At 35.4% G+C, this 24,361-nt stretch overlaps 4 protein-coding genes across 9 annotated transcripts in view; 1 reads left to right on the top strand and 3 right to left on the bottom strand.

Moving 5' to 3' along the window:
* Positions 1-1,308: 1,308 nt before the first annotated feature.
* LOC113075281 (serine/threonine-protein kinase PAK 2) lies at positions 1,309-12,139 on the bottom strand. 2 transcript variants are annotated; one of them, XM_026247989.1, is made up of 15 exons: positions 11,891-12,139; positions 10,513-10,669; positions 8,905-9,011; positions 7,243-7,390; positions 7,129-7,160; positions 6,716-6,835; positions 5,563-5,701; positions 5,417-5,480; positions 5,293-5,341; positions 5,101-5,213; positions 3,761-3,878; positions 3,481-3,580; positions 2,637-2,833; positions 2,417-2,554; positions 1,309-2,321 (listed from the first exon to the last, which is right to left on the bottom strand). In XM_026247989.1, the coding sequence occupies exons 2-15, from the start codon at positions 10,640-10,642 to the stop codon at positions 2,235-2,237; spliced, it is 1,542 nt and encodes a 513-aa protein (XP_026103774.1). In that variant the 5' UTR covers positions 10,643-10,669; positions 11,891-12,139; the 3' UTR covers positions 1,309-2,234. The 2 variants fall into 2 exon arrangements, with proteins under 2 accessions (XP_026103774.1, XP_026103773.1); XM_026247988.1 differs by having other exon boundaries at positions 10,513-10,780; positions 11,891-12,138.
* Positions 12,140-14,370: 2,231 nt separating this feature from the next.
* On the bottom strand, positions 14,371-16,671 carry LOC113075278 (phosphatidylinositol-glycan biosynthesis class X protein). The gene is made up of 6 exons (XM_026247979.1): positions 16,573-16,671; positions 16,404-16,473; positions 16,183-16,315; positions 15,922-16,114; positions 15,730-15,818; positions 14,371-14,647 (listed from the first exon to the last, which is right to left on the bottom strand). The coding sequence occupies exons 1-6, from the start codon at positions 16,634-16,636 to the stop codon at positions 14,510-14,512; spliced, it is 687 nt and encodes a 228-aa protein (XP_026103764.1). The 5' UTR covers positions 16,637-16,671; the 3' UTR covers positions 14,371-14,509.
* LOC113075276 (protein IMPACT) overlaps positions 16,635-24,361 on the top strand; it is a 34,124-nt gene continuing 26,397 nt past the window's right edge. The window contains exons 1-2 of one of the 5 annotated variants that reach the window (XR_003280906.1): positions 16,635-16,908; positions 17,846-18,295. Coding sequence is in view for 1 of the 5 variants with exons in the window: in XM_026247976.1 (XP_026103761.1) it covers positions 16,635-16,908; positions 17,846-18,204 (633 nt within the window). In the remaining 4 variants the exon portion in view is untranslated. Of the gene's footprint in view, positions 16,909-17,845; positions 18,296-24,361 lie in introns of those variants that run through there. The other 4 variants (XM_026247976.1, XM_026247973.1, XM_026247971.1 and 1 more) reach the window with 4 other exon arrangements.
* LOC113075277 (inhibitor of growth protein 5) overlaps positions 19,002-24,361 on the bottom strand; it is a 5,571-nt gene continuing 211 nt past the window's right edge. The window contains exons 2-8 of the mRNA XM_026247978.1: positions 23,887-23,958; positions 23,552-23,718; positions 22,535-22,646; positions 22,334-22,436; positions 21,656-21,791; positions 21,518-21,579; positions 19,002-21,433 (exon numbers count right to left, since the gene is read on the bottom strand). Coding sequence (XP_026103763.1) covers positions 21,394-21,433; positions 21,518-21,579; positions 21,656-21,791; positions 22,334-22,436; positions 22,535-22,646; positions 23,552-23,718; positions 23,887-23,958 — 692 coding nt within the window. The 3' untranslated portion in view covers positions 19,002-21,393. The remainder of the gene's footprint in view (positions 21,434-21,517; positions 21,580-21,655; positions 21,792-22,333; positions 22,437-22,534; positions 22,647-23,551; positions 23,719-23,886; positions 23,959-24,361) is intronic.

Here is a 24,361-nt window from a genome sequence, read left to right as displayed (position 1 = left end):
CTTAACGTTGGAAGACGTTTGGTCTTGTGTGGTCACTAGAGTGCACTTCAAACCCAATAGTCTTGAAACTACGTTATACCGATGGTTAAAAAACGAATCAATGCAAATGCAAAGAAAACTAGCGTTTTAATTTGAAAAGCGGGTCTATTTGGAGAACTTACCTCGATCGTGATTTCGCACTGAATAAAGACAACCATGAGCAAGAAACGTGAAAACAACTTGGCATGACTTACGACGTTGCACCAGCATAAGAAACATCTTACGAAAATAACATTATCTTCTTGTAATAAATGAACGATTATTTAATGTAAATCTTAATAAGTACAATAAGCTAGTAAATCGTTAACGTTACACGACGTTATGTGGAAATAAAAAAGCTAACGTACTCACGTCTTTTGACATACGCACCATGAGCCTAAAATTACGTTGATTGTGCTTTTATCAAATAAAGTTCGGGAGAAATATTTCGATTAACAAATCTTTTTTTTTTAACGTCAACTTAAAACCTGTTTAGTTAAGTTTTCGACCAAACGTAGAAACTTAACGATACTCACCAACAAGACGGAGCGGTGCATAATCTTCAGATATCCTTCATATTCTCCCAAACGTTGATTTCGACGCCAAACTACTTAAAACACGTTATAATTTCGTTCAGGATTGTATTCGACATAAGAATGGACAACTTTTTGCAGAAATAATCGCTAATTATCGTCTTCTCCGTCCTGTGGTGAAACGCGCTGTCCTCCTCCTCACTCTCCTCAATGGCGTCCGTTGAGATTTGAACTTTAAGTGGCGGGAAATAAAATTTAAATTAAAACCGAACAAAAATGAAAACTAAATATTTTTTTTTTTTTTTTACAATTTTGTTGTATTTAATACTTTGTATTTTTTTGGTAGGTGAAAACTACAGAACTGTAAAGAAACCCCTTACGTCTAAATATTTGACAATATTCAGACCCATTTACACCGATAAAAGAAGTTCCCTATTCAGTGGTGGATTAGATTAATACCAAAATTGATTATTACGCAGTTTTCATCTACACAATACTTTTCACGCCCCTGAAATATTTTAATAAATTAGAATAAAAATATTTAACTGTGTAAATACAGAAATCATATTTTTAACAGTGAGTTTGTTTGCAACTATACAAAAGGTCAATAATGCTATCAACCACCAGGAAGTGGAATAAGTTTTCATGGTAAAACAACACAAACATGAATAAGTATGTGCTGTAATTTAATTGAAAGAGCTCAAATATCATTGCAGAACAGGAATGACCCCATTAACAACATGACAAGGTTCACACAGACTATAAAAGTCCCCCCAGAGAGAGTTTATTCTAATCTCAAGTTTCAAGTCCTCTTTTAATGAAGAACAAGAGATGTACACAATGTTGCAATGACTGTATTGTTTACAGAAATTTGCAGGAATCCGGCTTTTACTTGCTAAACAATAGTGACTGAAAAGCATAAAAATAGTTATCAATTCTTACATCATGACTTCTCAACCACTGCCTTTACTTCATCATAAACTGTTAGTTACTAAAACAACAAGAAAAGTGTTCATGTACACAAACATACACCTATCTAAATCTACGCATCCTGCTTTTGGTTAACTACATCAACTTAAATGCTACGCTTCTTCGAAGTATGTCATATACAGATTTCATCACATGAAAGATTCGTCTCAGGGTTAGAGGAAGTTCAATGGCAAGAACCTGCCCCTTCAGACAGAGTATAAAGGTGTTTGCTGGAATAACAACAAAGGCACAAGTGACTACAAAAATCATTCACTGCACGCAGTTGCCGTGTATCAGTAAGGTGCTCTTCCCATTGGGTCAAGAACAGGAGTAGGCTACACAGTTTTCAGTCGTGATTCTGGCTACAGAAAAACTAACAAAAAGATTTCCAGCTGGATTTGAAATCACCATAATTGATTCTGGTCACCAATTATGGAACAAAAGAGGTCTATAGAAGCCAAAAAGTGGAAAAGTTCATACATAAAACACAGACAAAGTCCCACAAGAATCTAATGAGAGCAGGAGGACGAGGAGAACATCTAATGTCCTCCAACACCACGGCGTCAATACAGGTTTAAAAACAGGCAAAGACCCAATTTAAATGCTTGGAGTTTTGTTTTGGCAACACTGATATGTTGTTGACACACTGGTAAAAAAAAACACCTGGCACAGATTTCGAGAGTGTTCAGCAGTCCGTAGCGCTCGTGGGCACAGCTAGCGGTTGTTCTTCATAGCATCCTTGGCTGCCAAAATCAGAGGAGTGAGACTCGAGAGAGGCTTGGCCAACTTCAGGAAGGGATGCTGAAGACGACAGCAGGATTGATCAATGAACAAGTTCAACTAAGTCACGCTTAATTCCTTAATTGCTAGAATCTGTTGCTAACTAACTGGTTTACCTGCAAAAGCTCTTTGCTTCCACCCCTCTTCTCCACGTCCATCTCCAGACAGCGACCCAGGAAGTCTCGGAAGATAGGTGACAACTTTTCAGGACTTTGCAACTCTGGAGTCCCATTGGTGGCAATCAGGTAGAGCGCCTGAGGAGCAAAGAGTTCGGAAGTTTAGTTTCTGTAGTTGTCACATTGCTAATTTCCTGAAGAAGCAATGATACCAACGTACCCTGAGTGGATTCTCGTTGAGGTACGGTGGTTCTCCTTCCACCATCTCAATAGCCATGATGCCCAAGGACCAGATGTCAACTTTGGGTCCGTAAGCTTTGCGCGTCACAACTTCTGGAGCCATCCAATATGGCGTTCCCACCATTGTGCTCCTTTTATTCTGTTCGGGAGTGATCTGAGCACAGAATCCAAAGTCCGCTGCGGAGTAAGAGATGAAAAAATGGTTTAGAGACATTGCCTGGTTTGTTTTCTTTCATTGATGACTTAAATGTAACTTATGTACCTCAGTCGCGTTAGATGCCATTTTTAACACCAATGACAATCAGGATGTGAGCACTATAGAACAGTGCATTATATGATGGTGTAATTTGGTGTTGATCAAGTAAATGACAAATGCCAAAATACATAATTCTAAAACAATTCCAGTAAACTCTTAAAAACTAGACTGAAACAAAATATTAAATAACCCAAGACCTTTATTTAGACACTAAGCATGGCATCTAGCCTGACTAAAGTAAATTATGGATTTTATTGTGGACTAGTTTGATTCACACTGCATGTTCAGGGTGCACAACTTCAGAAGAAACGTTGGTATAATGAAAAGACTTTTGGCTGCAACATACAGCGTTGACTAAATGTTATCAGATTTTATCAAAATACTAATGAAATTTCTTCAATTGAGTGCTGTTGGGTGAAAACCAAACAATTTATTCACTTTAACGTCTATTGTTGGAACAGTTTACTTGCAGGTAGTCATCAAGTTTTAGCTAATAAGAGCTCAATTGTTCAGAAAGATCTTTAAAACCAAACCAAACATGAAATTAACTAATTAAGCGAGAACGTACTCAGCTTGACAGAGCCGTCCATTCCCAGAAGCACATTGTCACTCTTGATGTCTCGATGAATGACCTGATTAGCATGCAGAAACTCCAGTGCCTGCAAACACTGTGTGAGATAACAGACAAGAGGAAGTTCATTAGTTAAGCGACAGGGTTACTTCCTGTTAACGCATACAAGGCCTGACAGAGATCAATAGTGCATTTATTGTCAGGGTTTCCACCAAAAAACCAAAGCAGGTAATTCAATCTATGAGTTTGAAGGGAGGATGCTTTGACTTCAACGCACCTCTCGGCAAACAGCAGCGATCTGGGCCTCGTCCATGCATGTCTCGGTTACGACGTCTGTGAGAGAGCCACCAGCCAAGTACTCCATCACGACAAACAGCTCCTCACCAACCAGAAAACTGTAGCAGGGACAATTAACACTCATGAACCTATATGGCGTCATTAACTATGATTCCACCCAAATTTACAAATTTAAGTTAAGATAAAAATGGAATACTGCATTGAACATTTACAAACCTTCATTGTATCATTGACTAGTTTTCCAAAGTTACAAATTCAATTAATTTTATGAAGAAATGTTATGTTTTCTATGTTATGTTTTCAACCAGTTCTAAATTAAAGTTGTGTGTAAAAACTGGAAACTTGCTTAAAACATTTGCACAATTAACACTTCATGGCATAAATAGCTATGTTCCCATTGAAGGTTACCAATTAAACAAAAAAAATTATATTGCATACAAAACTTCCAATTAACACTCAAAACTTCATGGCACTATTAGCGGTGTTTAAAACCAAAAATATGAATTTCATTTGTGCAAAAATTGGAGTATTGCATAAAACATGCACAATTAGCACTCTTGAACCTTTCATGGCATCTTGTAGCGGTTTCCAATGAAGAATACAAATTTACCACAAACTGGAATATTGACAATAACAATTTACACTTTTAAACATTTTCCATTTCCATTGAAATTTATGAATTAAACTTGTGACGTGTGAGAAACGTGAGAAATTTGAATATTGCATAAAACGTTCACAAATAATCTCAAGGTTTCATCATCAGCTATTTCTCCAATCAAAGTTACGAATTTAAGTTGGGCGAAAAAACTGTTATACTACATAAAACATATGTGCCATTAACAATATGAAACCTTCATGGCATCGTTAGCTAGTTTTACAACCAAAGTTACTAATTTAACGATAAAAACTTCTACATTTAAACCATGAATAATCAATTACAATTATCAATTAGAGTTAAATTACGGATGAAACGATAATAAACGCTGTTGTGCTATCTTGCATTTGTTAATTTCAGAATGACTAAAACAACCTTCTAGATGGTGTGCAATGAGATTTGTTCACTGATTAGTCCAGTTATCCAATCACACATGCTGTTGAGCCAACGTCATGCAAGTTTGTTGTATTCCTTTAACACATTTACATCACAGTTTCTGCGCATGTCTTTCTGTCAGATAGAAAATATCCACTTCGAAAGTTTTACACAGATTTTAAGCTGTGCTATCCCGAAATTTGCCTTAAAATGCTAAGAGGTATTTAATTATTAGTTTAAACTTGGAAGTTCCTGATCTGGATGTGAAGGCCAAGTTTACAAAAATATACCTGTCTAAGAAGTTGACAATGTTTGGATTCTTCAGCTCCTTCATGACGAGAATTTCGTTGATGATGAGCTCTTTCTTGGGCTGCTTTTGCAGGTTGATCTGTTTGATGGCCACCTGAGAGACAGAAACGCGTTGAGATTTCGAAACTGGGAAAAAGGAACATCAATGAATGCATTTCTCTCTCTTGCATTACCTCTTGTCCAGTAGCAACATCGATGGCAGTGAACACTGTTCCCGAAGCTCTGCGGCAAGACACAATTATTGATCGTCATCTGTTAACAAAACAATAACATGTTGCAAAGAATCGCGGGACCTACCCTTGTCCGATCTTCTCGTATCGTGTATATTTCTTTTTTGGATCTCCAATACTGACTATAGTTCCTGTCGGAGAACAAATAGAGGACATGTGGTCAGAATCTCGCAAAGCAATGAAATAGAGCGTAGAATTTGTACAGTGACGTACGGAGCTTGTCCATGATCTCCTCATCCGTCATCTTGCCCTTTTTGGGTCGCTGTCGGTCGCCGGCCTTTGAAGCGACCTCGGTGTCCGGAGACGTCACTGGAGGAGGGATGGGGTCGATGACCGAGGGTCGAGTATAAACCTGAAATAACAAGGGTTATCACACTTAACTGGGAGCTAGAGAAATTTAAATACATTTTTGATACTTGAAAATGTTATTTTTTGTGTCAGCTACTTTTGAAATCTAAAATTGTATTTCAGTTGTAAAAAAATATATATAAAAAAAAAAACTATACAAATTTAAAAAAGAATAAATATTACATAAAAAGCCAAAAAAAAACATTTTAATCAGTTTTTTTATGCAATATCAAAAAAAAAAAAAAACGACAAAATAAAATATAAAAAAACACAAAAAATTACAAATTAAAATGAAACCTATAGTATTTCAATACTACCAGATCAACACAAATTTTAAGTTCATTCTGGCATTTCCATCAAGTGGTTTTTGCATTTTTTTACTTTATATAAAATCTATGAAAAATATATATTTATACAAATAGAGCATTATTTTGATTTTATATCCAAAAATTCCCATACCAATAAACTTTTATTTTTTGTTTCAGCTACTTGTGAAGTCATTTAGTTAAAAAAAAAAAAAAGGAAAAAAATAAAATAAAAATATAGACATTTTTAATTTCTGGCGTTCTTGATGCAATATCCCCCCCCAAAAAAAAAAAACTAAAAATTTTTTTTTTTTTTAATTAAAATGAAACCTATATTATCTCAATACTACCAGATCAACACAAATTTTAAGTGCATCCTGGCATTTCCACCAAGGGGTTTTTGCATTTTTACACTTAAAAAAACCCCCCTAAAATCTACAAAAATATTTCTACAAATAAATAGAGCATTTTATTTAACATCTCAAAATTCCCATAACAACGCTATTGTTTAACTAAACAGACATGACATACAAAAAAAAAAAAACAATGTTTAAGGGGAAAAAACTACATTACTAAATTCTTGAAAATAAACTGAAATCCAATACTAAATGAACAGTGTAAATAACCACATATCTGGAGTTTATTTATACACACTCTACTTGTAAAGTGTAGTGTATAATGTACATAAACACTATGTTTAAAGTGTCTTTTACGCTCTTAGTGTGTTCTGGCCGAGGTGCGACAACAGGCGGCGGCGTCTCCTCATCGTCTTCATCTTCATCGTCATCCACCGCTTTGACTGGAGACGAGGGCTCGGGGGACTTCTTCACAGGCTTGGGTTTAACGAAGGAAAGCAGGACAATCATTATTGATGCCAAAGCAGCATTTCATTTAGTTTTACTTATGCATTAACATTAATAAAGCTGAGATAAAAACTAATAAAGCCTAGAGAAAAATAATTTAAAAACACAAATAATAAATGTGTTGTAAATAGTTTACAATAAAGTTTACTTTGCCAATGAGTCTAAAATAAAAATGCACAACAAAGTCACTTAAACTTAAGAAATTAAAGCCTAATGAGAAGGAGGAGGAGTATCTCCGTGACGGTACAGTGAAGCAGACGCACCGATTGTTCACCCGAGGGAAAGCCGTCCTTCTCTACAGACAGACAGGAGGAGAGAAGCGGTCAGTATCAGGTGAACATGAGCGTGATCTAGTATATAACGAGTCGTCGGCAGACCTGAGGAGAAGCTGAGGTACTTCTGCCGGCCGTTCCCCGTGGAGTCGTAGAACTTGAGCACGTCCAGCACGGCCTGCGGGTTCTTCTTCTGCTCGGATTTGGTGATGTTGGAGGTCTGCAGTAAGCGCGCCCACTGCTCCGGCATCCCCTGAGACAAACACAACCGCCCACCCGTGATTCAGATATCAGAGCATGTGGCCCATGTCTGAAGAGATTATCACCAGGTTTGAGTTTCGCTTCATTTACCAGGTTTCAGCCATGCATCATTTCTGCTAGACATTACAATATTCGGTCAAAAAAACGTAAATTATACATTGTGTCAGTTCCACAATCCAAAATAAGAATCTTGCTTTACTTCATTCATTCATTTAATGTATCAGCTTCATTTACATTTACACATATAATTATATTAAAAAAAGAGATAATTTCTCAAGGCAAACTTAATGAAAAACTATACAATTAAACTTCTTACTACTATACATTCTTAATAACAACCAAATAAAATAAATCAGATTAATGTCTAATAGGACCTTAAATTTAAATTAATTTTATATTGGATATATTATTTTAAATACGTATTGTTAAAAGTGTTAGTGCAATCTACAATTTAAAAAAATATATATTTATAATTTTATATTTATATTTATTATTATTATTATTATTTTTTTTATTGGATATTAAACTGAATGATTTAAGATCAATGTTACTATAATGTTGCAAGATTTATATATATATATATATATATATATATATATATATATATATATATATATACACACACATATATATGTGTGTATATATATATATATATATATATATATATATATATATATACACATATATATATATATAAAAATCTTGCAACATTATAGTAACAATGATCTTAAATCATTCAGTTTATTATCCAATAAAAATTTAAACTTTAAAAGTATTTCCTATTAACATTAAAAGTAATAATATTATAAAAATGTGGTTTTATTTGGATACATTGTTTCCAATATTCATTAGTAAAGTTCTCATAGCAATATAAGCTACAAAATATAAAACAAAACATCTCATTACATAACATTTAAATAGAAAATAGATAAAAGTTTCATACGTCAAAGTAATTCAAACATTTTTTCACACTGAAACCAAAATATTTAAATTGTTTTTATATTGTTTACATTATTTTAAATATTTACTGGCAAAGTGCAATTAACAGTACAAAAACAGGAAACGCCTTACAACAACAACTATTTAAAACCTCAGTTTAATAATTAAAATGCCTGAAAAATGTCAATTTTTTATATATATATATATATATATATATATAAATATATATATATATATATATATATAAATATATATATATATATATATATATATATATATAAATATATATATATATATATATATATATATATATATATATATAGAAACAAATTGACATTTTTCAGGCTTTTTGAAAAAAAAATCATTTTTCAAAATGAATTTTGAAAAACAACAAAAAAAGAAAACTGAGTTCTCTGTTTTTGCTCATATATAAATATACATGTATAAAATGACACGTTATTTTTGCTATTCAGAGACAGATGGAGACAGATATGCCTAACTTTACAGTAATGTAAGTAGATGGACAGATGAGCTGAATAATGTGAGTAAATGTCTGTTCAGTCTTACGGTGAACTCTCCAGTGACGGCGTCGAACCCCACGTGAATGGTGTGCTCGAAGTCTGACGGCGGAGAGATCTCGGGACGCTCTTTATCTCGGTCCTTCCTTCGGCCGCCTGACACAAGACACACACACACACACAATCTCTCACGGTCACGATCTTAACTGAGAGTCATCTGGACGCTTCACACTGGAGCCGGGTGTGAAACCAGCTGATGCATCTCCACACACACACACACACACACACACACACAACACCAAACAGAGCTCTGCAGACCTCACACTTAACACTACTGATTTACACATCCGCTTCTTGGGTTCAAACGCTGATGGATTTGAGTGTAATGTAGGTGCATTTTAACCATCTTTTTCAGTTTTGCTGAACTCCTGTGGTGTGACAATCACATTTTCAGAAGAACAGAATAAAATGTCAATTGGTGCAAAATAGGAACAATGTGGAAAATTTTAAATAATAAATAATAATGTATAAAAATAATGTATATAAAAATATAAAAAATATCCTGCAACTAATATTTAATGTTTTGTTTATACGTTTTTTTAATATATATTTTTAGTTTAAATTATTTTTCGTTTTTTTTGCATTTCTTAAAATGTTTTATTTTCAATTTAAAAATTAACAAATTTGTGCGTTTTACATTTTTATTATTTTTACTTATTAAATGTCTAAATAGTTTTTATTTGTTGCTTAGTTTTTACTTTCAATAACATCTCATTTAGTTATTTATAAAAAGTAAACAAATTGAGAATTTAAACATTTATGTTTCAGCTAATTTTTTTTTATTTCTAGTAATTAACACAATACAATCATCAGTGTTATTTTACTATGATTCTATCATTAATATTATATTAATTATTCATAAATGTCTTAATTATATTGTATCTCCATTTTATCAAAGTTTCAGTAATTTGTTGTGTTTTTGTCATTTCTATTACTTTGTTATATACATCTTTTTTATTAGTTGTTGTTTTCATTTAATAGTTCACTTTAACCTAAAAAAAAGACATTTTGGCAACTAACTGAATTAAAATAATACTTAAAAAAATGAAAACAACAAAAAGTGTTTATGTTCACTTATTTCAAGTAATAAAAATTATTTTTTAGCAGTTCTAATTTAGATTTACATCAATAACGATTACTGAATGCTAACATTACTGATGATGACTATTTATATTGAATTTTTTGCCCTCATAGTTCATTAAAGGTTTGTACTGTAAATATACTCAACTAATAAAGTTGGGGGTTTTTCCCTCTAATGAAAGAGTGTGGTTAGTATGCATGCCCTAAATAAAACACGCGCACTTATAATCTTTGAGAGAGAGACGAATCATACTGTGCTACGAATCACGTTTGCTGGAATCCAAGAGGAAGAGTTTGGTACTGCACCCAAACAAACTCCTACTAAAAGCCCATCTTTTAAGATATCAACTTCAAATCCGGAACACAACTTGTTTGGATTCATAGCTTTGATTTGATTTGAGTTGAGAGTTAAGGGGAAAGTATTTATAGGATTTTTAAAAAACGACATGGAGAACATAACGTCTGAATTTGTATTTCGATAGCTTTTGGATGAATGTTCCCGCCCTAGGGTACGCACCCTTCTCGGCTCCGGAGAAGATGGAGTAGATCTTGTTGCGCTTGCGCTCCTCGGGCACCGATGGCAGGGGCTTGGAGCTGTGGTTAGCTGCCAGCGAGTCCTTGGCGCCGCTGAAGATGGTGCTGCTCATCCTGACGGGCGGAGCGGGCGGCTTGTCCTCCAGATCCCCATTATCACACATGGTCCCGCACGAGCAGAAAGAAAAGAGAGGAGGAGTGGGTGGAGGGGAACGTTTACAGGTGGAGATAAAGAAAAGGAGGAGTTAGAGCTGCAAGAGCAGAAGGGAAGCACAACGGAGAGATGAGCCACGCAGACGAACCAGCGGCATCAGCGACAAACACACAAACACATCACAAACACTGAAGACTGCAGTTATGCACAATATCATTATCCTCATCATTCATTTGCATTAACATTTATTTCAAGCAATTAAATTATATTGAATTTTTTTTTATTAATTTGTTTTTTAGTTATTTATTTTTAGTTTAGTCACTGACTGATGATAAATCTGTATATAAAATTTTTTTTTTTTTTTTAAATTTCATAGTTGCTCATCTTTGAAAATAATAACACCATTAATATTAATTAAAAAAAAAGAAAATATATTGATATATTTTTTCAATTTTTGCAATTTTAGATTTAATTAATGCGACAATAATAAAAAAAAATTTTTTGCATAAAGATATTTTTTTTTTTTATACTTTTTTTTTTTTTTTATCAAACTAAACAACGCTTCATTATAATGGAAATTAAATGTGGGAAATTAAAAATACCAACAAATATATTGCAGTTTAACTATTAGATCGGCATTAATGGGAACCTTTTAATTCATTATATTCTGAGGGGGAAATATTCAGATGATTTAACACACATCATTACTATTTTATGCGTTATCATCACAAAAATAATGACAGAATATATAAATAATAATTGTCCTAAAAACAACAAAAACAAAAAAATTAAATTACCCAATGATTATAATAATAATAAATTCGTTTAATTTATGCAAAACATATGAACTAAAATCCCAACAGGCTTTTTAATTATCTTTTTTTTCCCCCAGTTAGGTCCCATTGAGATCAAATAAATCTCTTCTTGCAGGGAGTCAGGATGGATCTCATCAGCACTAACGTTAGTTGATTAACGAGCGGTGTTTGATTGTTATACGTGTTGACCCGCTCCTGTTGTTGTAATCTATCTCTGTTCTGTGGCGCGAGCAGAAGCGACACACACTCAAGAGAGAAACCCGAGCCCTACACAGACAGCACCGGACAGAAGCCCCAGTGCTCGCCTCGAGGCCCGCGGCCGCTCTCCGGGGAGGCGGCACGCGGGGGCTCGGGACGCGGCGGAGGATCTCGGGTTCTGTCGCGGCTCTCACCTGCGAAGCGGAGCGCAGACTTCAGTGAGCGGCGCTCCGGCGGGCCGCGGAGGAGCTGCTGTGTCCGGGAGGAGGCCTGAGGCGACGCGGAAGCCCCGTCGGAAGGTTTCTGCGCCGTTATCTGCAGCGTATCGCTGTAATTTCGGCAGTTTTTTGTGCTGGTATGGGGAAGGGGAGGCGCCCAGCAGCGTCTCTTTCTGCCCTCGCCTGCAGCAAACAGCCAGAGACTGTTTCCGGTGCGACCGGATACTGAGGAAACGAGCGACAAAATAAAAGTCCGGCGATCGCATACATTATACATATTACTTATATTTTTTAATATTATAATTATTAATCGTATATTTGCTGATAAGAATATATATATATATATATATATATATATATATATATATATATATATATATATATATATATATATATATATATAAAATATATATCTCAAAATCTTGATGACACATAGCAAGCATAACAACTATAAGAAAAACTGTCGTAAGATTAATATTAATTTATTATTACTATTGATAATAATAGTATTTTTGTCAATAATAAATTATAATTTGCATTAATATATTAAGGTGATTTTAGTATCATAACCATTTACGTTATCAACTATCATGAAAATAGGGTCAGAATCAGGGGCGGATCTACCGGGGTGACCCCTGCTGCCACCCCAGTTGGCCGCAACGAATTAAAGGTTATGGCCAATTTGAAAATTTACGAGTGCGAATCTTTCCTGATTCGTGATCCCCCTCTGAACTCCCGAAATTATTCAAATGATTCGCGAACCCGCTACGAACTCCTGAATTGATTCAAATGATCCGCGAAGCCGCTCCGAACTCCCGATCTGATTCAAATGATTTGCGATCCCCAAACTGACTCAAATGATTCGCGAACCCGCTCCGAACTCCCGAACTGACTCAAATGATTCGCGATCCCCAGACTCAAATGATTCGCGAACCCGCTCCGAACTCCCGAACTGATTCAAATGATTCCCCATAACTGACTCAAATGATTCGCGAACCCGCTCCGAACTCCCAAACTGACTCAAATGATTCGCGATCCCCATAACTGACTCAAATGATTCGCGAACCCGCTCCGAACTCCCAAACTGACTCAAATGATTCGCGATCCCCATAACTGACTTAAATGATTCGCGATCACGCTACGAACTCCCGAACTGATTCAAATGATTCCCCATAACTAACTCAAATGATTCGCGAACCCGCTCCGAACTCCCAAACTGACTCAAATGATTCGCGATCCCCATAACTGACTCAAATGATTCGCGATCACGCTACGAACTTCCGAACTGATTCAAATGATTCGCGATCCCCAAACTGACTCAAATGATTCGCGAACCCGCTTTGTTAATAATTAAAATAAAAGTTAATAATTTTCGATTTTTCAAATATTGCACCTGTCAAACATAGTTGCCCACTTTTAAAAAGCGTGAGGATACGTAACAACTTTGTTTTGTGTCCGAACTTTCACACTTTCATGCGGTTTGTGTTTGAAAATTGAATTGAGGAAATGGAATTTGCTGTATAAAGCAGAACGTCACGGAATTCGGCCATTTTTGAATGAATAAATGAAAAGTAGAGCATTTAATCAAATCTCGATACTAGTGTCTGCAATATTAAAGGTATTCAGTACCGTCGCCCCCTACACGCAGAGTAGTGCACCAACTCCCAGAGGGGGCACCATCCCAGATGCTCAAAAAAAAAAAAAACTTCTTCCATTCTCCCATCCGCGCTCGCGACCGCTCGCACCTCATGTTTGCTGCTGAATGTTCATGATTGATGGATGGACATCTATGCCCGGGTACATCACCAATCCAGCGAAGAGAAAAGAAAGCTAAAAGTAAAAAAAAACATTGGACGTTGGACGAGTCTCAGTTGAGGGACCGTCTCTAAAGTTACATGCGATACTGGTATAGACTTTGGTGGTGCTTATGGGGTATGGTCACTTATTCCTAATATGAACTGTTTCAAATGCAAGACATTGATTGCATGAGATTAAGTTTGTAAATGGCAGCCTGTGTCCTTTTGTAGTGTGCACATATATTTATCATCAAACTGTGATAACTGTGACTAAATTCAGTATATATACTTCTGCCATATGTTGCCACCCCTCATAAATTCCTGCCCCCTTCTCGCCACCCCATCAATATTTTCTAGATCCGCCCCTGGCCAGAATAAATTAATAACTATCATGATTTTAACTATACAACTGTTACAATTAAACAGTTTTAAATCAGCAGCAATGGGAACTTTTTAATTCTTGTTTTTATGACGATTATTCATTTTTTTATGTAAATATTAATACATATATAATATATATTTGTATATAATAGCAATAATCTTACTGCTTATAATTCCACACTTATTTAAAATATTGTATATATATATATATATATATATATATATATATATATTTTTTTTTTTTTTTAAATACTGATGAAAAAAACATCAGACACAAAGTATTTTTTAAACAAAGTAACATTCAGCTTTATTTACAATCTCAGTATTACATTATAATTAATCCCCTGTGATGACCTCGTGTTCATTCAAGCACACTTCTCTTGAGCGGCGCAGGGTTTCCTCTGACTCTGGTGTGTGCTCAGAAGCTGCCGTGTCTCCAGATGTTTCGGAGCAGGTACACACAGCTCAGGACGGTGGTCAGTACAGTAACCACACACACGCTGAAGATCATGGAGGAGTCCCCGACCGGCAGCTCCAGACTCAGCCCTGCATCGCCCTGAACCACACACATCAGAAACATCACTCAACTGTCTGATTATACACATAAAACTACCTGCACATATTGGTTATTGTTATATTATAAGATGTTTATTATCAAAAATAAGTATTAGAAATCTACAAGTTATTAAAAATGCATGAAGTTTGCTACAATAAATATGTATTATTATAAATATACATTTTAATAAAGAATGCATGAACTTTGCAACACGTTATATATAAATATTAATGATAGTAAAAAAATCTAAACATTTGGTTTTATATTATATAAAATAATATTCCTATTATAAATAATGCTATTATAAATATACAACTGAATACAAATATTATGTATTATACAGTATTATATTGTGAATAATAATATTGTTATATATTATTATCAAACATATATATGTTATAACTATAATATACAAAATGTATTATTTTAAATTATATCATTATGAAAATAGATTTTATTAAAACATGCATGAACTCTGACTATATTTTATTAAATATCAATAAAAATAACATTAAAATATTTATTGTTATATATTATATAACAGTATCTTATTATAAGTATGTGTGTGTTACAGTAATAGTATGCATATTATATATTATTATAAATAATTACAAATATATTACTTACAAACATGCATGGACTTTGCTATAATATTGTATAGGCCTACTACTATTATAAATAAAAATTATATTTTACTATAATTATAAATAATTTAAATTAAATTATGTATTACTATAATACATATTTATTATAAACATTAAAAAAGGCTATATTAAAGCATGTATTATTATTATTATATTGTGCATGTTTAGATAAACTCTTATTATTATAAGTAATAATACTACATATTATTTATTAATTACATTAAAATATGTATGATCTTTGCAGTGATATATTATTAGTGTAATTATATTTAACATTCTAAAGATAAAATTATATAAACACGTTACTATTCTTATATAATGCATAAAACAGTACTCAAAAATAATACAGTTATGACACATACTGCATCACACACTCATATATTATTGATCAAGGATGCACAGATCGTGTTCTTAGCCCTTAGTCTTTCTAAGCATCACCTCCAGATCCAGGATCTCCATCCAGGAGCAGATGCTGTGGTTGCTGACGGTGCAGGGAGCATCAACCACCACCCCACGGACCCCAGGACCTGTGATGGAGAGGAGCACAGACACACGCCAGGAGGTCAGCACACAGACCAGCTCTGAATCATTCAGCGAGTGTGTGTGTGTGTGTGTGTGTGTGTGTCTCACACTGGTCTGATCGGAGCAGCAGTCTGGGCCTCTCGAGGTCTACTCTCACGCGCTCGCTGGAGTCTGAGGGTCTGTGATATCGGCCGTGAACGGGGACCACAGCCTCGCGTGCTCCTGAGAGAAACACCAGCGCTGTGAACCCAGACGACAGATACTCTGGAGCCTCCAGATCAACCTTCGAATCCAGGAGAACCTAGAAAACAACAATCAGTAAAAACACAGACACACTTTCAACAGGAACTGCTGTGAAACAGTGCTGACCTCCAAACCGGTGTCCCGTCTCAGGGTCTCCAGCTGGTACTCGTCCAGATAGACTCCGCTGGGCATCTTCTGGAGCAGTAAAGCCTGGACATCATGATCCGTGTCGCTCCACTCAACTGTGTACTGAAGATCTCTAGAAGACAAACACCACATCTAACCATCACAACACCATACACCATACACACACATGAAAACACACGTGAGGAGGAGCTGGAGGACACCTGTGAAATCCTGCTTTGGAAATCTTCACGGACAGCGACACTGACTTCAACCACTCCGGAGGAAAACAATCTGCTGATGAATGGGAAATAAATAAAATAGGCTTAATGCAAAAAGTTGTTGCGGATTGGTGACTAATAATAAATCAAGCACGTCTAGCATTGCAAATACCTTCTTTAGAATCCACATGATTGATAAAACACAAAATAATTGCTAATAAATAAACCCTAACCATGGTCGATCGGTGCTCATGCTGTAATCCACTTCCGGGTCTGGTGACGTCGCTCCGGCAGCAGGGGGCGCGCGGGAGCGTCGCGCGCGGAAACTCCGTCAGCAGAAGAAACCGTTACAACAACAACAACAACAGCAGCAGCAACATGTCGATAGTAGCGAAGCGATGTGGAGTGAGATTCATCCCTCCTTCCATCATCCTCATATACGAGAACAAAAACACGAGCAAGACGAGGAAGAGAGTGATACCTGTGAGGAACTTCTCTCAGTACTCGGGTGAGTCTGCCTGAGAGCCGTCAGCAAACACTGTGTTGTGATGTAAGGCATTAATCAACCGCCATTCGCACTTAAATACAGATTAAATACTTACTTAAAGAAACAGTGCAGGTTAAATGAAGATTATCTGGAAATCTCCTCGCCGTCAGGTCATCTGAGAGGTAGATAAGTGTGTTTCTTCATCAGGTTTAGAGAAATGTAGCCTTGCATCGCTCGCTCACCAGTGGATGTGAATGGGTGCCGTCAGAAAGAGAGTCCAAACAGCTGATAAAGACACCACAGTAATTCACACCATCAGTTTACATCTAGAGAATCCATTGTTGAGATGTTTTTAACTTCAAACCATCACCTCTGTGTTAAAATGTGTGACCCTGGACAACAAAAACAGTCTTAAGGGACCTAATAAATGAGTAAATAAGCTTTCCATTGATGTATGGTTTGTTACGATAGAACAATATTTGGCAAGAGATACGACTATTTGAATTCTGGAATCTGAGGGAGCAAAAATATGTATTTTTTGGCATAGAAGAAAAATCAATCATTTTGACCCATACAATATATTGTTGGCTATTGCTACAAATATACCTGTGCTACTTAAGTGCTCCAGTGTCCATCTCCTGTTGTCTTTCACGTTGAAATCCAGCCGTGTGTTTGTTTAGAGCTGTTTTGGTTTGGCTTTTCTCTTCTCAAGATGTGAACTGAAGGACTGGAGAGGTGTGGGTTACTTGTGGATTATTGTGACGTTTGTATGAGCTGTTTGGAATCTCGTTCTGACGGCACCCATTCACATCCATTGGAGAGCCAGTGATAGAATGCTACATTTCTCCCAATCTGATGAAGAAACAAACCCCTCTGCATCTCGGAGCACACTTCATCTGTTTGTTATGTCTGGCTGCACTATTGTATGTGGATGTAAGTCATGACTCTGTGTCTCTAGACTGCAGTCGAGCAGCAGAGAGGCTGAAGCATCACGTGCGTCACAGCGTGTATCTGGAGTCGGTGTCTTTAGCGCAGCTGGAGAGGCTTCACCTCATACTGCGTGATCACCTGAAGGGCCTCAGTCTGGAGGAGAGCCTCGCCGCCCGACGGGCGTCTGACCCCAGCGACGAGGACCTGAACAAGCTGAGCGACGAGGAGCTGAACCGCAGGAAGGCCCAGATGGACCAGCTGTTCGAGCGCAACCGCAAACACAAGGACGACCCTGACTTCGTCTACGACCTGGAGGTGGAGTTTCCAGAGAACAGCGTGCGAGAGACGTGCAGCTGGGACGAAGAGCCGTCCGACGACGGGTTCTAGAGGACCAGACGAAACGACACACGGAGAACTGGTGCATTATGGGGCTTTTCTGATGATGAACTATACATTTGCTGCTACATGTTGCTTTAAGGTCACTTCCTCTATATATATTTATTGGTGTTTTCCATTCGATTCTTTTACATAAAGTAGGACATTGAAACCCTAAGCCTGAATACTTAAATTTTTTGTTAATTTTGTGTGACTTTAAAAAAAAAAAGATTAACTTTTAGTCAAACCAAAACATCAACAAAAACTAAACATGCTAAAACACATTCAAGAATAAATTAACACATTTAACATTAATAAAAAATTCATGAAATGCTAACAGAAATGTGTAAATTGTGATTAATACAAACTAAACAAACATACAGTATTTAACAATATAATTATTCAAGCTTGACAACTAAAATGAAGAGAAAGACAGAAGATAATTTATTATAAAGACAGGGAAAAAAACTGATTATTAAAACTTTTAAATAAAATGAAAATAAAAAAATATATATAAATGAAAACTTAATAAAAATATCCAGAAATACGAAGATAGAAGCCATAAAAAATATATTAAAAAATTATGAAAATAGTAACAAATAAGATTGTAAATATATATATATATATATATATATATATATATTTTTTTTTTTTTTTTTAATTACTAAAATGTATTACAACTTTAAAAATAAAATGAAGAGGGAAAATCTAAAACTAAATTCTAAATATTAATAAAACCACATACTAAAACACCACTGCTTCATATTTCACAATACTTAATACATACGTTTCAGACGACAGTGGAGATGTACTGGTAAATATTTATTTGTTTTACGAAAAGCTGTATCTAGTCCATATATTTCAGGATAGTTGAACATGAAAAAATAAAACGCTACTTGATTGTCACAGACTGATACAGAGTACAGGTACATGTGTTCAATAAGGTAGTCTCACGTCAATATGATGGAGGAAATATTCCATGTTTTATATTTGGATCACACAGAGAATGATAAATAACACACGACCAGCGTTAACACCGCTTGATCTCACTTTGGTTGATCCACTGACAGTTAGTTTGCTCTTCCAACCTTTACAGCCATAAAAACAGCAGTGAATCTGAAAGCGCTCTGGTCATAAGTGCCTAATCTGGTCATTAAAAAGTGCATCAGAGCTGCTGGAGAAATGATGGCAGATACTGCCCATACCACACGCTTCAAACATTCAGAACTGAGGCGAGACGCTTCTTCAGGATGGGCTTTGAAACACGGTGGTTAATGCTAACCTGTTTGAGCGCATGGGATAAAAACATAAAAAAATTAACTGTGACCTTTTTATCCCACTGTTTGGACTTTATTCCTGGCATTTATGAGTTTATATCTCACAGTTCTCAAACTAAAGAATTGCTATTCTAAGAGGAAAAGTCTGAATTTTACATAAATTCGCAATTGCGTGCAAAAACATTGAGTTACGAAATAGAAAGTCACAGTTAAATTTTTTTATTCCAAAAAAAAAAAAAAAAACACACACACAATTGCGAGATATAAACTAAGGATAGGTAATCAAAAGAAAGAAAAACTGATCTCATAATTCTTTTTTTGTATGTGCCCCAGAATTTAGTTTCTTGCAATTAAGAGTTTATATCTCACAATTCTGAGGGAAAAGTAAGGACTGTGCGATAGAAACTAAAGAGCTGTGAGAAAAGTCTAAACTGACGTATAAACTTGCAATTGCGAGAAAAAAAATCTGAAATGTGAGATATAAACTCAGAAATATATTTATTGTTTTTTTATTCCATGGCGGAAGCAAAATCGCGAGATATAAACTAATGAAATGCGAAAAAAATAAATTAAATTAAATTAGCATTTGTGAGAAAAGATTCAGAATTCCAAGATACAAATTAAAGCATATAAAATTGCAATTGCAAAAGAGTCAGAATTGTGAGATATAAACTCAGAATTAAGATACAAATTGCAATTGTCTATTTTTTTTTTTTTTTTACTTTTTATGTACAAAAAACACTAACAAAATATAAACCTTTTTTCTGCGACAAAATAAATTTTTTGGCTTTATAGAAACTAAATATATAATCTAAGATACAAACTCATAATTCAGAGAAGAAAAGTTCAAATTGCGATACATAATACTCGCAACTGCGGAAAAAAAAACTTATTTCTTGGTGAATCAGAAACACAACTGCAAGATATAAACTAAAGAATTGAGAAAATTGTGGAGAAAAAACTTACATCTTTGTACATTTTATATCTCGCAATTCAGTTGTTGTTTTCCTGCCACAGAATAAAAAACATTGTGCGGCTTTGTATCTCACAATTCAGACTTTTCACAAAATGAGAAAAAAAGGCAGAATTGCGACAGGACTTCTTGACTTGATTCAAGTTTATTGCCACATTAGCTTCAGAATTTGTGACATTTGGAGAATGGCTTGAATGAAGAATAAACTTTTCTAATATTTTAATTCTGAGGTGGAAACAAGCTTCCACAGTAGTTAATCACTTTAAGTTCTGCAAAATATAATTGCGACCAGCGAAAGATAAAGCAGAATTTAAATGAAAAAAAAAGACACTTAAACACAGCACTTATGCTGCATGAGATTTTGGATTATCTTCTGGAATTACATAATTATAACAATAAAACGTATCACCTGCACTTCAAAGTTTCACTTTGCTCCAACAAGTTTGAATTTCAAAGCAAATCAATAGTTGCAGAAAAAAAGTAGTCGCATTATACTTTAAGTGCAAGAAAGACAAACACATATCCAATGTTTGATGCCAAATTCAGCGCGTTAAAAGTTTGAGAAATTCGTTCGAATGACTTCAAAACATTTCACTAGCAAAAGCACAATGACATGAAATTTGCTTGAAGCTTCATAGAAATGGAAATACTAATCAGTAAGTAAAGAGAAAAAAATATATATATATCATATATAATATATCCTAGATTGTCTGAAAATGACAATTTGACAACACAGAGTGGAACTCAAACATATGGAAACATTTCAAGTACTTTCAAAAATAAAAACTTTGTTTTCTCGCGGCCCTCATGTATTTCATCACGGCCATATAAAGGAGTATATATATATATATATATATATTATCCTATTTTACTACTTAGACAAAATACATATATATGCATACGTATATATTCATATAGAAATGTAATCTCTCAACGTTACAAAGGTGCATCTCATTTCTTCTTTCGATCCTGGGTGCATCTCGGACAGAACCTGGAAGACAGAAAAAAAACCTTGTTTTCTACCGTTTCCAAACTTGAGGTATTGGCATTTTCTCGGGCGAACGGACCGACGTACCATTTCCCCTTGGGTTTGGTTGTCAGATCAACGCAGGCGAAGTGAAACCACTCAATGGGACACTGTTGACAGAGGCATTCAGGTTAGATAAATGCTATGAGGACATGCTACTACACTGTTTGAAGCGTTACGCCGTACGTCTGGGTTGTCGCATCCGATCATTTCTCCGTATGACACTTGGTGGCACAGGCAGTACGTGGGCTCATTGGGGTCGACGGGCATGTCTAAGACGTCTGACGGGTGAACTGGAAGAACGGACTCGGAGAACTCAGGGCTGCCGAAACGAGAAAACAACGAAAATGTCACGTCAAACCTGTATTTTTGAGCAAACATGAGATGTAGATTAATGTGTTTCTTCATCAGATTTGGAGAAATGTGGCAATGCATCACTAGCTCACCAATGGATGTGAATGGGTGCCGTCCCAATGAGAGTGCAAACAGCTGATACAAACATCACATACTAACGCTTCCTCCAGTGAAAAGTCACATGTTTGTTTAGAGCGGTTTCGGACTGGTGCTTGATCCGTGCAGATTTCTCACCTGATTCAGTCCAGGACACTTTTTCACTGGAGGAAGCGTTACTATGGATAGTATTTTAGTTTAAAGTGTCTTGATGATGGATTTGTTTCAGCTTTTGGTTTCTCCAGATGGACTGGAGTGGTGTGGATTATTATGATGTTTTTAATCAGCTGTTTGGACTCTCGTTCTGACGGCACCCATTCACATCCACTGGTGAGCAAGTGATGTAACGCTACATTTCTCCAAATCTGATGAAGAAACAAACTCATCCTATGAAGTTTTCATTTGTGGTTCCACCTGTTCTTCATTTTCTTTTTCCGCGGCGAGTCGTCGTCTGAAGGTTTGCGTCCTCTTCCTTTCGGCCGTCGTTTTTCCTTCAGACTTCCTCGACCGCTAACTTCTACGAAAAGGACAGCAGTTTGGTTTTATTACACTCGTACATCATGTTGATTGTGACATATGTTATATTTGGCCGAATCGAGCCACAGTCTGTCTTACTCTTGACCGATCTGTTGTCTGGACTTTCGTAGCCACTGACGTCCAACTTTTCCTTCAGCTCGTTCTCAAAGCGAGCGAGATCGGCGTCCAGCCTTCGGATGTGTTTGTCCACCTGAAGAGAAAAGACTCATGCTATTTTTAATAATAATAATACCAAGAACAAAATAGATGCAGATTCCCAGTGCAAGGGTACGGTACTTTAATAAAACAAGGAGTCATTTATTATTATTTATAAACATCTTTCTTTTTATCATGATTCAGAGAGTGAGAAATACTTTTGTCTAATTTCATTTTGGTTTGTTAAAATCTCAAAACAAAGTTGTATTTACTGCTGCTTTAAAATAAAGGTAAACTAAAAATCATATAAATATTTGCGTTTAAAAACTGCAAATTCTACTCAATTAAATAATTTTAAAAATATATAATATATCAATCTGATTTTTGATAATACAACTGAGTGTAAAATACAGATTTTATTTTTACTACAAACATCGTATTATTTTGACTATAAAACCATTGCTGCTAAATTAAACATTTTATGTTGACTATTAAAGAAATTCTATGATTTTGGCAATACATAATTTTTTACTCCAGAATAAATAAATAAATAAAAATAAAAAAAAAAATCAGATTTTTGACTTTAACTCAATATTTTAGAGCGGAGTATAAAACATATAAAACTTTATTTACTATTAAAAAAAACTATGATTTTTTGACAATAAAACAGTTTCTACTCAATTAAATATTTAAAAGCCAATTATAAAATACAGAAAATTACATTTAATATGAAACAAACTCTATGATTGACATTTGTTACTCAATTGAATATTTCAGATCTGATATAAAATCCATAAAATCATGTTTACAACAAGAAAAAGTATTCTAGGATTTTTGCCAACAACCAAAAAAGAACATTTAGAGGCATTTTCAGTATAGAAAATCCTGAAATAACAAATAGAAAGGTAAGTAACACTGATTAATTAAAGATATTTCAATATTTCCAACTGCATTACTGACCATCTCGTACGTCTGCATGGCGAGCTGCACTTTGTCGTCGCTGTATTCTTTGCACTTGCTGAATCCGCTCTGGATCTTCTGCAGGTGCTCCACTCTCTGATCCGGAGCAAGGTTTCGGACGCTCTTGATGTATTCTTCTGCCAGCTTATCGATCTCACATTTCTTCTCTGCAAAGAAAGAAGAAGAAGAAAAACCTGTCACATAATCATTGATGCGCAGTAATAACAAAAGCAAAACACAACCATCCGTTCCGCCCAAGTTGTGTTTATTGTAACTCATATTTAATGATGTCCAGAAATGCTCCCTAGGTAGACAGCACACTAGGATCCTCTCACCCTCGGCTCTGTTGTCCAGTTCCCGCATCAGGGTGAAGTTTCTCTGGAGATCACAGGGCAGGTTTTCAATGCCTGGGATCATCACAAAAACACATTCACAATTTAATAAGTTGTTTACATACATGAAGAAAGCGCTGGATTGAGTAAGTAACTTAATTCTCAAGCAGGAAACATACAGAAATCTGTTTAACACGTGTTCTGTCCATACACCCACACACACATACAGACATCATAACAACTTGGGTTTGTTTACTTAGCATGTTGCTAGCATGCTGGCTAAATACTGTCTGTACTGTGTTTACAACTTGCTGTGGCTTTACAGTAGATGTGTATATATACTGACCTAACAGTTAAATAAAATAATAAATTAGATTTACGCGGTTCTGTAGAGTCGAAATGACGCTAATACGCATTTTGGCTTACTAGCTGCAGCTGGCTAATGCTAATCTGACATTAGCCACCTAAACATCCTCAA

Source organism: Carassius auratus, unplaced genomic scaffold (genome assembly GCF_003368295.1).
Source record: "Carassius auratus strain Wakin unplaced genomic scaffold, ASM336829v1 scaf_tig00016667, whole genome shotgun sequence".
Lineage (NCBI taxonomy): Eukaryota > Metazoa > Chordata > Actinopteri > Cypriniformes > Cyprinidae > Carassius > Carassius auratus.
The sequence above is the reverse complement of the archived record's forward strand: the minus strand, read 5'-3'. Positions and strand labels throughout refer to the sequence as shown.

Bases quoted from the DNA above. Each gene is read 5' to 3' on its own strand.
- LOC113075278 (XM_026247979.1), bottom strand. From the start codon at position 16,636: ATGGTTAGGGTTTATTTATTAGCAATTATTTTGTGTTTTATCAATCAT. The intron at 16,316-16,403 runs GTGTCCTCCAGC...TTTGTCTTCTAG, and splicing joins TCCAAAGCAGGATTTCACAG to AGATCTTCAGTACACAGTTG. The intron at 14,648-15,729 runs GTGATGCTTAGA...TGTGTGGTTCAG, and splicing joins TGGAGATCCTGGATCTGGAG to GGCGATGCAGGGCTGAGTCT.
- LOC113075281 (XM_026247988.1), bottom strand. From the start codon at position 10,693: ATGTGTGATAATGGGGATCTGGAGGACAAGCCGCCCGCTCCGCCCGTC. The intron at 9,012-10,512 runs GTGCGTACCCTA...GTCTTGTGTCAG, and splicing joins CTTCTCCGGAGCCGAGAAGG to GCGGCCGAAGGAAGGACCGA. The intron at 5,214-5,292 runs GTAATGCAAGAG...TCTGTCTCTCAG, and splicing joins ATGTTGCTACTGGACAAGAG to GTGGCCATCAAACAGATCAA.